General features: G+C 45.7%; 1 protein-coding gene across 1 annotated transcript in view; it reads right to left on the reverse strand.

Annotated features, from left to right (window-relative positions):
* LOC120024953 (T-cell immunomodulatory protein-like) overlaps positions 1–16,225 on the reverse strand; it is a 119,760-nt gene that overhangs the window by 29,535 nt on the left and 74,000 nt on the right. Inside the window, exons 13-14 of the mRNA XM_038969341.1 lie at positions 4,361–4,404; positions 1,296–1,374 (exon numbers count right to left, since the gene is read on the reverse strand). Of these exons, the coding sequence (XP_038825269.1) occupies positions 1,296–1,374; positions 4,361–4,404 (123 nt within the window). The remainder of the gene's footprint in view (positions 1–1,295; positions 1,375–4,360; positions 4,405–16,225) is intronic.

Consider the following 16,225-nt stretch of genomic DNA (forward strand, 5'->3'; position numbering starts at 1 on the left):
GAATCCATTCCTCAGCTTTCTGAAAATAACATCTGTCCTCTAAGCCATTTTGCAATTTGTCTTTGAAATGGCCTCGTCACCTCCTCGAGACAGCGGGGGAGACATTAGGCCTAATTCAACTCATCTGTCCTGTCCATTCAACAGAACTATCACCCCGTGTCATGCTTTAGCTGGCCTGCTCTTCACTGGCACCAGTCACACCTTGGACCGGACCAACATGGGCAGGTCCAAAACACTTCATTAACAAACAGTAATGCTGGTGTCTATCAGTTCAGTTCTCAGGTGTTGAACAATGACACTGAATGGGTCATGGTTTAATGTCTAGTCTGCCTTATTCAGGCTGAACTAGGTTGGGTGTAAAGACCACTTTACAGTGCAGGTGTGTACTTACAATTCAGCCATTTTCACCAATTTTCAGGTTAAATAGCTCAGTCTGACATTGATTGCTACTCTGGCTGGCTAAGTGATTTTGCTACGTGCGACAACACAAACCATCCCATTCCATAGGCCCTACGGTATAGTTTTGTATTGAGGAATGCGGCTAGCTTCATTAGAGAAATTCTGTCATTGTGTTGAAGCCATTCTGATGAAGGGGACCTAACTGAGTGACCCGGAACGTGGCAATTCCACCTCTGCCCCCAAGCCACCCAGTCACACAGACGTAGACACAGAACCTTTCCTACAGATCTTTGTTACCAACTCTATTCTTTCACCCTCCTCTTCACTGAGCCCGTGAAACGTTATCTTGGACGTATAGCTCGGTTCTTTTTCATCAAATCACTTTTATTTTCCCCCAAAGGCAGGAGGCTCTTTTCCTCCTCCCTTTCAACCTCCTAACAAAGAGCACAGCAACAAAGCCCGCCGTTTCTTAGCAAGCAAACCAAGAGCCCTCTACCCATCATGCCTTTCTCTAGCAGGAAACGCGCTGTGTCAACATTATCAGGCCGGGCGGTGAGATAACCTCCGGTGAGATGGGCAACAGGGCGATTGTCTGGGAAAACACAGAATCCAGGCTTCAATTAAACCCCTGGGGCTACAGCCCTGGAAAAGGCCTCTCACCCACACACACACACACACACACACACCAACACCACAGCCCCGTCACTCAGACCTGCTACCGCAGCAGATATTATGACCTCCAAGTATAGAGGGGAAGTCTGTATTCAACCCCATTCCCAATAGACAACAACTGTCATGGCTGACGGCCCACCCAATCTGCACTATTGCCAGAATGCCTGTATAAGACGGCTGGCCGACTGTCAACTGTTCACAGTATCCGTCCACGTTGGACTTACCTGAGGCGTTCTTCAGGTAGCCGTTGGAGTCCACAGTAGTGTAGCTAACGTACGGTCCAGGCTGGTTCACACCAAACGGCTGCAAGATCAAAATACACACACACACACACACACACACACACACACACACACACACACACACACACACACACACACACACACACACACACACACACACACACACACACACACACACACACACACACACACACACACACACACACACAGCATTAGAGATGAACACATATATTAGTGGAACCATTATCCCTGAAACGACTGATCTCCCACCATTTAATTCTCAACACAGATGCCAAAGTCTTCACACAGACATCTGTCCCCTTCCATGACTCGCCTCAGGAGGTTTTGGCTGTGTGTACAGAGCGTGTGCGAACCCTCCTTGACCTTTCTGAAGCCAATGGGGATCTGGGTGCAAACCCCGGCAGCTCTAGGAAGCTAGAGCTGTCCTCTGGGTGAAATAAAGCACAGGTTCCAGCAGACTGAGGACAGGCTACAGTGAGCCTGACATCACAGCCAGCTCCATCACATCCTCTGCATTATGCAGTCCTCCCCACTGCTCCTGGTAATCCCTCAAAATGCCAATGAACAGCACAATGTGGCGAATCGGAGATGAATTTTTAAACGGTTCGGGGGGAAATGAAAATGTTCCCCCCGAAACGTAAATTAGACCTATGCTATGTAGCTTTCTCTGTATCTTCAAGGGAGGACTGGGGAACGTTTAGGCCTGAACAGAGTGATCATACATGAAGTTAGGTAGCCTTCTGATTTAGAGCCCGGTGTAATCTTCTGGATGGCTTACCATAGATACCAGTTACCGATGCAGTACCACCTCTGAGTAGATTTTTGAAAGGTCCTTCTCATTGTGGTAGCCATTTACAGATATGTACTGAATTATTATTTTTTTAAACGACAACTGATTTTATTTTCAAGTTGTTGCACTCCAAAGCCACAAACGCTAGACCTCATGATACACAAGTTGCCACTAAAACGGCTTGGAATGAAATCCACTGCCCTAACAAACTGTAGTGTAGCGCTGTACTGAGTCAAGGCTGCTTGGTAAAGGGCTTTCACAATTCTTGACCCACCCAACCGTTTCTCCGGGTTTCCTGTCTGAAAGAGCCCTGACCTCTGTGGTCTTCATCAGCTCTACAGTGTACTGTGTACGGTTGGGAATTGCCAGGGACCTCACGATATGATATTATCACGATACGTTGGTGCCGATAAGAAACACTGAGTGTACAAAACATGAGGAACACCCACTCTTTGTATGACAGACTGACCAGGTGAATCCAGGTGAAAGCTATGATCCCTTATTGATGTCATCTGTTAAATCCACTTCAATCAGTGTAGATGAAGGGAGAGAGACAGGTTAAAGAAGGATTTTTAAGCCTTGAGACATGGATTGTGCATATGTGCTATTCCGAGGGTGAATGGGCAAGACAAAATATTTAAGTGCCTTTGAACAGTGTATGGTAGTAGATGCCAGATTTGAGTGTGTCAAGAATTGCAACGCTGTTGGGTTTTTTCACACTCAACAGTTCAAAGGTACTTAAATCAACGCTCAACAGTTTCCTGTGTGTATCAAGAATGTTCCATCACCCAAAGAACATCCAACCAACTTGCCACAACTGTGGGAAGCACCGGAGTCAACATGAGCCAGCTTCCCTGTAGAACGCTTTCGACACCTTGTAGAGTCCATGCCCCAACAAATTGAGGCTGTACTGAGGTAAACAAGGGATGCAACTAAATATTAGGAAGGTGTTCCTAATGTTTTGTACACTCAGTGCATGTATTGCGATTCTCACGATTCCCACAATTCCATATGTATTGCGATTCCCACGATTCCCACAATTCCATATGTATTGCAATTCTCACGATTCCCACAATTCCATATGTATTGCGATTCTCACGAGTCCATATGTATTGCGATTCTCACGATTCCATATGTATTGCGATTCTCACGAGTCCATATGTATTGCGATTCGATACTGTGATTTTTTTGCTATTGGATGATCAAACATATTGCTCATCATATGTCTGCTGCAGGGCGACAGAAGAGAGTTTTGATCAGTCATGGAAATAAAAGTGTTGAAAACCATTTGGCTCCCTATTTAAAACGAAGTTGGAGAACAAGCTATGAAGGAAACATACTGGAGTTTTGGTTCAAGTACAGCTAACTAGTGCAAAAATAATATTGCAATATTGTCAAAACGACACATCGTCAAAAATCATATCCAGATATGTAACTATACATTTTTTCCCACCCACCACTAGTACTGTGGGGAGACGGTTCTCTCAGCATGCTGCTGAGGAGCAGGAAATGACTGAATGGTCATATGGAGGCTGTATAATCTCTTCATTATGGGCCGATGACGCCTAATGAGGAGCACTCTGTCTGCCTCGGTTTTAACAGCCTTTTTAACAGCCTAATGAAACGCTATGGCAGGCTGCTAGAGAATGCAGCCAGGCTCCCACACCGACAGACGCTCCCACATTGACAGACCCTCCCACACCGTACAGTACTATACATTGCATGTAGGCCTATAGCTTCATCAGACTGAACAGTTGTACAGTACTGGGATTGGAAATTGAACAAAGGCTCTGTGGAAACTAAAAGGGAGGAGGTGGATAGTGATAGACAACGAGACAATAGGTGGGAAGACAGACGGACAGAAGAGGGTTAGAGTGATGGATGTGAGGGACTTAAGGAGGAGGAGAGCGGAGAAAACAGCCCAAAGCTCCAGACATGGGCTCCATCAATCACCCGGCTGAGTCAGGCAATGGTGGGGTGAGTGTGAGCGGACACACAGTGGCGAGGCAAACAACACAAACACTACGACAGGACCAGCACCAAGCCTGTCCATCACTAGCTGTGGGGACATTTCCATTTGTAGTCATTTAGCAGAGGCTCTTACAGGACCAAGATGGCCAGACTGACTAGTTACAAGATAAGCCTTTTCACTCTCTCAAAAATGATTTGAGAATTTGTATTCTCTTTTTTTCATTGCGTTACAATGCACATGCATACACAGAGACACTAGTCTTACCTTGACGTTTCCGGGGCAGTCGTTAGAACAGAGTCCACTGAGCACTGAGGTGGAGAAAAGGAAGACTGTTTAGCAAGCAACAGGGACTTTATTTGTCCTACACAATCTCATACAGTGTGGGAGTTGTCTGTGACTAACAACACGGGTCGATGAGTTAGACACTGTACGGTTAACGTCGTCATCCCGGTAGGAAAACCCAAACTTGGTAGACTTAAGATAGACCTGCAATGCTTATTTTGTTTTTCTGTCGATGCTTATTAACGGGGAAACTAAATAAATGAAGTCATTGCATTAACATCGAACAGCCCCTGGGATATGCAACTTTTCAGGGAAGTCAGGAACCAATATACACAGTCAGTTAGGAAAGCTAAGGCTAGATTTTTCAAACAGAAATTTGCATTCTGTAGCAGTAATTACAAAAAGTTTTGGGACACTGTAAAGTCCATGGAGAATAAGAGCACCTCCTCCCAGCTATCCACTGCACTGAGGCTAGAAAAAACTGTCACCACCGATAAATCTACGATAATCGAGAATTTCAATAAGCATTTTTCTACGGCTGGCAATGCTTCACACCTGGCTACCCCTACCCCGGCCAACAGCTCTGCACCCCCCGCAGCAACTCGCCCAAGCCCCCCCCCCCCCCGCATGTCCTTCACCCAAATCCAGATAGCTGATGTTCTGAAAGAGCTGCAAAATATGGATCCCTACAAATCAGCTGGGCTAGACAATCTGGACCCTCTCTCTCTAAAGTTATCCGCCAAAATTTTTGCAACCCCTATTGCTAGCCTGTTCAACCTCTCTTTCGTATCGTCTGAGATCCCCAAAGATTGGAAAGCTGCCCCGGTCATCCCCCTCTTCAAAGGGGGAGACACTCTAGACCAAACTGTTACAGACCTATATCCATCCTGCCCTGCCTTTCTAAAGTCTTCGAAAGCCAAGTTAACAAACAGAACACCGACCATTTCGAATCCCACCGTACCTTCTCCACTATGCAATCTGGTTTCCAAGCTGGTCATGGGTGCACCTCAGCCACGCTCAAGGTCCTAAACGATATCATAAACGCCATTGATAAAAGACAGTACTGTGCAGCCGATTTCATCGACCTGGCCAAGGCTTTCGACTCTGTCAATCACCACATTCTTATCGGCAGACTCACCAGCCTTGGTTTCTCAAATGATTGCCTCGCCTGGTTCACCAACTACTTCTCAGATAGATTTCAGTGTGTTAAATCGGAGGGTCTGTTGTTCGGACCTCTGGCAGTCTCTATGGGGGTGCCACAGGGTTCAATTCTCGGGCCGACTCCTTTCTCTGTATATATCAATGTCGTCGCTCTTGCTGCTGGTGATTCTCTGATCCATCTCTATGCAGACAACAACATTCTGTGTACATCTGGCCCTTCTTTGGACACCGTGTTAACAAACCTCCAAATGAGCTTCAATGCCATACAACACTTCCGTGGCCTCCAACTGCTCTTAAATGCTAGTAAAGCTAAATGCATGCTCTTCAACCGATTGCTGCCTGCACCCTCCCGCCCGACTAGCATCACTACTCCGAATGGTTCTGATTTAGAATATGTGGACAACTACAGTGGTTCCTCCTTTAAAAGATGCGAGCTTGCATCGCGCGACTTAGAGGTACCCGGCGTCACGGCTTCATTGCTCCAGACCACCACAAGGGGGAGATAAATGCATAATGAGTGCTCTGGGACCCTCTGCACACAGACAACAGCCACCCTCGAAGCATTGTTACCCACAAAAGCAGAGCAAGGGGAACAGCTACTTCCAGGTCTCAGAGTGTGACGTCACTGACTGAAACGCTATTAGCGGGCACCCCGCTAACTAGCTAGCCATTTCACATCGGTTACACCCGACTTGAAGAAAATCAAAAAATACACATTGCGAGATATTTGGCAAAATAGACAGACATGCCTATATTTCCCCCATAGGACACAATGGGAAGACCGCAGAGTTCCAATATTATTTTTGCTGTTGACATTTTGTTGTTTACATTTTAACTATAAAGCAACGTGGGCAGGTCTCATTGCAAACAATAGAGAAGCAGGCATTGTGACGTTGAACAATAAGCAGGGAATAGAACGTTCGGAAGGCAAGTTGGTGCCACGGTGCTCAATAGAACTAATAGGAGCTGGCAGGGTGAAAAATGCACAAAAGTAAGGCATGTTTTTTCGCGATTACTTCAAAACGACGGCCTTACCAGCTCTGTTAGGGTGAGTAAAATGGTCAGAGTGGTCGCATTTGTGTCTGGAAGTAGCTAGCCAATGTTAGCTTGGGTGCTTGACTGCCGTTGTAAGGCCAGGACACTCAAATCAACCCTACTCCTCGACCCGAATGTCCAGTGTGCGCTCCGAGAGCGAAACGGTATGAATTTACAAACTGACAATTTCTCTCTGAATGTAAACACCAAAGTATGAATCAAATTAATTAAGCCAAATTTCTTAAAATCAATCCCATATACTATGTTATTACAAAAAAGGTTTAAAATTCTCTGGTAATGCCAATACGGAATACTATCAAATGCTTCTCAAAGATGCCCACTGGTGGTCAAACTAGCAATAACTTGCAGTAACAGAAGAAATGGCTGAGAATTAAATAACGTGCCACAGAATGCTGCAGCAGCACGCAAGGTGTGTCGCAGTATGACGCAACCTTTAAAGGAGGAATCACTGTACAAATACCTAGGTGTCTGGTTAGACTGTAAACTCTCCTTCCAGACTCACATTAAGCATCTCCAATCCAAAATTAAATCTAGAATCGGCTTCCTATATCGCAACAAAGCCTCCTTCACTCATGCTGCCAAACATACCCTCGTAAAACTGACCATCCTACCGATCCTTGACTTCGGCGATGTCATTTACAAAATAGCCTCCAACACTCTACTCAGCAAATTGGATGCAGTCTATCACAGTACGTTTTGTCACCAAAGCCCCATATACTACCCAACACTGCGACCTGTATGCTCTCGTTGGCTGGCCCTCGCTACATATTCGTCGCAAAACCCCACTGGCTCCAGGTCATCCATAAGTCTTTGCTCGGTAAAGCTCCGCCTTATCTCAGCTCACTGGTCACCATAGCAACACTCACCCGTAGCACGCGCTTCAGCAGGTATATTTCACTGGTCATCCCCAAAGCCAACACATTCTTTGGCCGCCTTTCCTTCCAGTTATCTGCTGCCAATGACTGGAACGAATTGCAAAAATCACTGAAGCTGGAGACTTATATCTCCCTCATTAAATTTAAGCATCAGCTGTCAGAGCAGCTTACCGATCATTGCACCTGTACACAGCCCATCTGTAAATAGCACACCCAACTACCTCATACCGATATTTATTATTATTCTTTGCTCTTTTGCACCCTAGTATCTCTATTTGCACATCATCATCTGCACATCTATCACTCCAGTGTTAATGCCAAATTGTAATTATTTTGCCACTAAGGACTATTTATTGTCTTACCTCCCTACTCTTACTACATTTGCACACACTGTACACAGATTTTTCTATTGTGTTATTGACTGTACATTTGTTTATTCCATGTGTAACTCTGTGTTGTTGTTTCTGTCACACTGCTTTGCTTTATCTTGGCCAGGTCGCAGTTGTAAATGAGAACTTGTTCTCAACTTGCCTACCTGGTTAAATAAAAGGTGAAATATATATATATATATATATATATATATATATATATTTTAATTGCACTGTAAATAAAAGAGGAAAAAAGACCAAGAGAAGAAAAAAAGAAATTGGTAGTAAATGAACACAGAAAATAAATGAGCTCAATAATAAGCTGCAGGGGAAGTGTATGAGTATTTGTGTGCATTTGGAGCAGAAGGAAAAAATCCTGAATTCTTAATCAGCAATAAGAGGAATTAATATATTAGCATACTAATTGGCTGGCGCTGGTAATTTGCACATTGAAGTTGAGCTGCTGAATACTTCTTTAATTAGGATCTACCATCATGCATCCTGTACTGCTGCTGCACACTGACTGGACTCCTTAATGCAGATAAACAAACAACCCCATTCACACATGAAAGTCATTCCTCTTTAGAGCTACTAGGCCTAGTCCCAGAGAGACCGACCGTCACTGTTGGACCGTGTAGCCTACTGTATGGAACTGAAGGACGTGTTTCGTGTTATCCAATTGGTAGTTACATTCTTGTCACATCGCTGCAACTCCAGTACGGACTCGAGACAGGCGAAGGTAGAGAGCCATGCGTCCTCCAAAACGCGATCCTGCCAAGCCACACTGCTTCTTGACACACTGCTCGCTTAACCCGGAAGTCAACCGCACCATTGTGTCGGAGGAAACACCGTACACCAGGCAACAGTGTTAGCGTGCATGCGCCCGGCCCGCCACAGGAGTCGCAAGAGCACGATGGGACAAGGACATCCCTGCCGACCAAACCCTCCCTTAACCCGGACGACGCTGGGCCAACTCTGCGTCGCCTCATGGGTCTCCCAGTCGCAGCCGGTTGCGACACAACCCGGGATCGAACCCAGATCTGTAGTGACGCCAAGCACTGCAATGCCTTAAACTGCTGCGCCACTCGGGAGGCCCTGAGGCCCTTTGACCTCCACGTGGAGTAATTCGTTGGGTTCGGGGGTTATACCTCTGTGGTCGATGGGATCGATACTGCCCATGTTGAAAGGTATATGTTCTGCTGCTGATGATTTCATCGGTTACAGCCCAAATCAGGACATGAGAATGCAGATATCTATCTGATCAAACACTGACCTGGGCCCGGTTTCCCAAAAGGACCTTAAGGCTACGTTCATTGTTGAAACCATTGAGCTCAATTGTTCTAACGATGAACTTAGCCTTAACATGCTTTTGGGAAACCGGGGCCTGGGATCAGGTCTAACACCTGTCAGCCGTGTGCAGAGGACAGAGCAGATCAATAGATCATAAAACGTTGGGCCTCTAAACCCAGAAGGGTGTTTCTGTTTGCTCATTGAAAACCATGCGCGACACTGACCCAGTCTCTGCTTGGGTTGAACCGATCTCATATAGCTAAGGCTACCCTCTCCAAATTCATTTTGATTTTTGGAACTTTTATTACTATTCTCACCATGCCAAGTTCCAATCCACACTGACCCATGGTGTAGAGGTTGGATTACAAACCCTTCTCTTTCTAAGTGTTCATAACAAAGATGTGATCCCGAGTCACTAGTAGCCACTATAAAGAGGAGCTAGTGCAACATCTTCTCTGGCTTGTTTAAAGGACTATGGGGACTGTGAGCGTGTCATGCCGTAAATTGGTTAGTAGAATGGGTAAATCCAATCAATGGCGCTGACATAGAGACTCCATAAAGAGCCTGACGCAGGCAGTGATGCGTGGCTCAGGGAGAGAGACCGAGACGGGGAGCGTGCCTCGCCGCTGTCCTTCACGAATCACTGGCCATGCTACTACTGCTCCAGGATGTGGATGCTTCTCTGTGTGCTTGGATAGACAACTCTCCCTCTCTGACTCTCACAGAGCAACCCCCCTGCCTTCTAAGAACCCAGTCTTCATTCACAGCTCTCGCTTTTTCTCTTCTGTTGTCATTCATTAAACTCGTACGCAACAGGTAGCAAGTAAGGGTCACAAACAGACCTGGGACCGCTAACACAGTAAGTATTAAGGGTTTATCCAGAAATCCACAACTGTGCACACAGACACTGGTCTGCTGCCTCTACTCTGTTGGATAGAGCTATTTGTCAGAGGGAACTGCGACAAGGGCGATGTCAATGCTGTCGGCAGCTCCCCAGCAGGACTTGCCCACTGACGTGGAGGATGAAATGGTCTGTCAGTGTATTCTGCCTGTGTACGTCTGGGCCTGTCTACTAGTGTGTGTGTGTGTGTGTGTGTGTGTGTTCTTTGTGTGTACAGATGTAGGATCTTAATTTGATCTAGTTTGCTACAGCAGGAAAATAATCCTGCAGCAACAGGAAATGTAAATTATTATGTGGATTATATTTAATGGACATTGTTGTAGGGTTTGCTACATTTTCCATTAGGGCAAATCAAGTAGGACATTTCTAAGTGGAAATGACTAACTTTAGAAGCCTTTTTAAAACTCAAATACACTACACGTTTGCATTCTCAGCAACAAAATTGTGATCAAATTAAGATCCTCCATCTGTAAAGTGAGTATACAGAACATATAGAACTCACAGGGTCGGGCTAAGAGAGCAGCTTTAGAGGAGAATAAATAAACATTAAAAGACCTGTTAACATTTTTTTATTTGCTTTTTGTGGATTCATCTGATGGATAATGTGCTTCTTTATTGCCAGGGCTTAGTCCAAGAGCTTCATATAGCCTATAGTAGAAATAAGGGATTCTATGCACTGCAAACTATGACATCTTCACGAGGGCTTCACATGATAGTCAACAGACAATCACTGAGGCATTTGGCGAGAAGGCTTTTGGGTTTATTGAATGTCTATGCCTGTGAGAGACCATGCAGCAGAAGGAGAACTTAGCTATCTCAGTTGCTGGCTGTCGCCATGAGTTAGGTGGGATTTCTTGTGGTGTTAGGATTTATGTCACACTGCTATCATGCTGTAATGTTTTAAGAGGTGGCATGTAGCTACTTTGCCGTCAGGCCGGTGCATGGGCTGTAGACTTATCAGACAGATGGGTTGATAAGGGACTGAGGGCCCGGTTCATCGTTCCGCCTCATTGAGCAGGACACCAGCATGGCTCGGAGGAAATAACATCATGTGCACACGCGCGCTCGCACACACACGCACGCACACACGCACACAAACGCGCACACACAATCACGCACGAATACACACAGGTGAGGCCAGCTGTCTAAGCTATCTCTGACATCCTAATGAGAGCAGTAGGAGATGGCCTCCCTCTGTTCTTGGCTGCTCAGTTTAACCTGAAATCAGACAGCACCATAATTCAGAGCTGCATGGTGCTGTTGATGTGCTCTGAATGAGACTCTGTTCCAGGACTGTAGAGTGGAGCTAACAGAACAGCAGGGTACATGCATCAGAGCTTGACAACTGCCTTCCCAGGTCCAACGGTCCAAATCCTCCACCAGTCCAGTCCCTCCAGATCCTACCCTGGAGGTGCTGTCTGACGGCTCCCACATATAAATCGCCTCTGTATCATCATAAAAAATAAATCCATAGGGAACCATGGAAACCAAGCCAACGTCACAAGAAAAGAAGAGCCACTCCAAGCTGTCAGATGACGTCAAACACGGAGCTGGGCTGGCTGCCTCTTGACAGGGGGAAGACACACGTCATGTCACCACGCCACGCCAGTGGCTACACATTTCAATCAATGCGCAATCTTACACTGACAGCTGAGCAGTCCGAGGTGCTGCTTTCTTTTTCCTCAGGCCTAATCTGGGCTGGTGCTGACCCGAGGCTTCATGTCTGCCAGACAGACAGTGACACACATTTACATTGACATTTTAGTCATTTAGCAGACTCTCTTATCCTGAGCGATTTACAGGAGCAATTAGGGTGAAGTGCCTTGCTCAAGGGCACAGACAGATTTTTCACCTAGTCGGGTCGGGGATTTGAACCAGCAACCTTTTCTTTTACTGGCCCAACGCTCTTAACTGGTAGGCTACCTGCCGCAACACACACAATCATAACGCACACACAGTCTTTCTACCCACTGCCGGGTAGAAAGACTTGTCTTCCGGATAACCACCTGCTCATTCATAGTTGAGTAATCCACGAAGGAAGTGTGTGTGTGTGTGTGTGCATGTGCATGTCAATCTCCTCCAAGACGGTTTTGAAGTCTAGTTATCTGTCATGTCGGACAGATCTAATGGTAAGTCATGGTCATACCTCGCCTGCTGCTCTGACATCATTCAACTACCTTTGTTTGAGGCTTATTTGAAGGACACGCTTGAGCTGTCAATCATCTGCAGGCTGCAGACGTGAAATGAAATATTCCATCTGTACTCCCAGAGATGTATTATATATGGAGGGTGGTGGAGTAGACAGAAGACCTTTAAGACCAAAGTGAACGGATGACTACTGGACATGGGAGAATACTTCTGCAAAATGGTAACACTGGAAGTACTTTCAAAGTTGTGTCAGATTGACAGCTATTGGAGAGGGGAAATACAGCAATCAATATATTTTTATACTATATCCTTGTTTTCCAAATCTTCTTCTCACATTTGATATTTGCCTGTTTGAGCCCTTTACACATGTGCCTCCTATCTCAGTTTAATTCTGTATAGTTTAATTCACCACTCAACATTACACACCAAATGCAGAAACAACCAATAAACCAGCAGAAAAACCTCCAGAAATATGGACTCGTGTCTTCAAATTCCAAAAGAGAGCGAAGAGCAATGTCTCTATGAAAGCTCCCTCATCTGTTGAGCTGAATTAAAATGTGAGTGAGGGCGGTTACTTCCTGACTGACAGCTTGGCAGAGGCGGAGAGAGAAGGGGAAAAGGAGGATGCGTACTGGACTAAACAAAGCCTGCAGATGTTCCTCAACGCAGCGAATCTGCATCCCAACTAGAGAGGAGGAGAACGTAATCAGCTCACATTGTTCTGTCGGTCTGTCACTCACACGCACGCACCCACAAAATCTCTGCAACCCTTTTCTAACGTTTCTACTTTGACTCTCAATCTCTCTATCTTTTTTTGAATCACCTGGTAGATCATGGGGATTTGACTGCTGAACTTGGCTAGTTCACTGTAGTAAATACTTGTAACATTGCAACATTCTCCATTAAAAACAGATTTCGGACTATCTGAGATAGATGGTTCCTGGTCTCGCCTAACGGCTGGGTATTATCTTCCCTGGGTCCCGGTGTGACGCTCAGCGACCTGATCAATCTCAGCTACCTGATTAACTCTCCTAATTGAAGGGCCAGTTTGAGTTAACACTGGCCTAAATGAGGAAGTAATTAGAGCCAGTTTTATAGGCCAGGGGTCAAACTTTTCTTGCCCAGGGACCCCCATCGTGCGTTTGCCCAAAATCATCAGGTGAATGATAATTGCAAAGGAGAAGTAATCAACATTTAAAAATGAATAGATTTGGAATATCGTTTTTCATTATTATAATTGGGAAGCTTAGCCTATTAGCTAGAAAGGTACAGTAACTCCAAACACATTTTCACTAAGAGCAGCTGTTTAGCTGGTTACACAAATTGGTGCACAAATTGGCCCAGCGCCGTCCGAGTTAGGGGAGGTTTAGGCTGGGGGGGCTTTACTTGGCTCATCGTGCACTAGCGACTCCTTGTGTCAACTGTGTTGATTTTCAGCAAACTTAACAGGTGTAAATATTTGTAAGAACATAACAAGATTCAACAACTGAGACATAAACTGAACAAGTTCCACAGACATGTGACTAACAGAAATGGAATAACGTGTCCCTGAACAAAGGGGGGTGGTCAAAATCAAAAGTAACATTCAGTATTTGGTGTGGCCACCAGCTGCATTAAGTACTGCAGTGCATGTCGTCCTCATGGACTGCACCAGATTTGACAGTTCTTGCTGTGAGATGTTACCCCACTCTTCCACCAGGGCACCTGCAAGTTCCCGGACATTTCTAGGGGGAATGGCCCTAACCCTCACCCTCCGATCCAACAGGTCCCAGACGTGCTCAATGTGATTGAGATCCGGGCTCTTCGCTGGCCATGGCAGAATACTGACATTCCTGTCTTGCAGGAAATCACGCACATAACGAGCAGTATGGCTGGTGGCATTGCCATGCTGGAGGGTCATGTCAGAATGAGCCTGCAGGAAGGGTACCACATGAGGGAGGAGGATGTCTTTCCTGTAACGCACAGCGTTGAGATTGCCTGCAATGGCAACAAGCTCTGTCCGATGATGCTGTGACACACCGCCCCAGACCATGACGAACCCTCCACCTCGATCCCGCTCCAGAGTACAGGCCTCGGTGTAACGCTCATTCCTTCGACGATAAATGCGAATCCGACCATCACCCCTGGTGAGACAAAACCACGACTCGTCAGTGAAGAGCACTTTTTGCCAGTCCTGTCTGGTCCAGCGACGGTGGGTTTATACCCATAGGCAACATTGTTGCCAGTGATGTCTGGTGAGGACCTGCCTTACAACAGGCCTACAGGCCCACAGTCCAGCCTCTCTCAGCCTATTGCAGACAGTCTGAGCACTGATGAAGGGATTGTGCGTTCCTGGTGTAACTCGGGCAGTTGTTGTTGCCATCCTGTACCTGTCCCGCAGGTGTGATGTTCGGATGTACCGATCCTTTGCAGGTGTTGTTACACGTGGTGCCACTGTGAGGACGATCAGCTGTCCATCCTGTAGCGCTGTCTTAGTACGGACATTGCAATTTATTGCCCTGGGCACATCTGCAGTCCTCATGCCTCCTTACAGCATGCCTAAGGCACGTTCACGCAGATGAGCAGGGACCCTGGGCATCTTTCTTTTGGTGTTTTTCAGAGTCAGTATAAAGGCCTCTTTAGTGTCCTAAGTTTTCATAACTGTGACCTTAATTGCCTACCGTCTATAAGCTGTTAGTGTCTTAACGAACGGTCCACAGATGCATGCTCATTAATTGTTTTTTGAACAAGCATGGAAAACAGTGTTTAAACCCTTTACAATGCCGACCTGTGAAAATATTCGGATTTTTACGAATTATCTTTGAAAGACAGGGTCCTGAAAAAGGGATGTTCACACACACACACACACACACACACACACACACACACACACACACACACACACACACACACACACACACACACACACACACACACACACACACACACACACACACACACGCACACACGTTCAAAAGTTTGGGGTCACTTAGAAATGTCCTTCTTTTTGAAAGAAAAGCACATTATTGGTCCATTTAAGTAACATCAAATTGATCGGAAATACAGTTTAGACATTGTTAATGTTGTAAATGACTATTGTAGCTGGAAACGGCAGATTTTTTATGGAAAATCTACATAGGCGTACAGTGCCCCATTATCAGCAACCATTACTCCTGTGTTCCAATGGCACGTTGTGTTAGCTAATCCAAGTTCATCATTTTAAAAAGCTAATTGATCATTAGAAAACCCTTCTGCAATTATGTTAACACATCTGAAAACTGTTGTTCTGATTAAAGAAGCAAAAAAACTGGCCTTCTTTAGACTAGATGAGTATCTGGAGCATTTGGCTACCTGCTGGGGAGGCAGTAGTTAGAGCGTTGGGCCAGTAACCGAAAGGTTTCTAGATAGAATTCCCGTGCCGACAAGGTAAAAATCTGTCGTTCTGCCCCTGAACAAGGCAGTTAACCCACTGTTCTTAGGCCGTCATTGTAAATAAGAATTTGTTCTTAAACTGACTTGCCTAGTTAAATAAAGGTGAAATAAAATAAAAAAATCTGCATTTGTGGGTTCAATTACAGGCTCAAAATGGCCAGAAACAAAGTACTTTCTTCTGAAACTCGTCAGTCTATTCTTGTTCTGAGAAATGAAGGCTATTCCATGCGAGAAATTGCCAAGAAACAGAAGATCTGGTACAACGCTGTGTACTACTCCCTTCACAGAACAGCGCAAACTGTCTATAACCAGACTAGAAAGAGGAGTGGGAGGCCCCGGTGCACAACTGAGCAAGAGAACAAGCACATTAGAGTGTCTAGTTTGAGAAACAGACGCCTCACAAGTCCTCAACTGACAGCTTCATTAAATAGTACCACAAAACACCAGTCTCAACAGAAATAATGAAGAGGCGACTCCGGGATGCTGGCCTTCTAGGCAGAGTTGCAAAAGAAAAAGCCATATCTCAGACTGGCCAATAAAAATAAAAGATTAAGATGGGAAAACCAGTAGACCAGTGCGCTGCAGAGCACCGGGCGCTGGCACGTTAACCATAATACCACCGGAGCCTCAGGAACCA

Source organism: Salvelinus namaycush, chromosome 30, assembly GCF_016432855.1.
Source record: "Salvelinus namaycush isolate Seneca chromosome 30, SaNama_1.0, whole genome shotgun sequence".
NCBI classification, from domain to species: domain Eukaryota; kingdom Metazoa; phylum Chordata; class Actinopteri; order Salmoniformes; family Salmonidae; genus Salvelinus; species Salvelinus namaycush.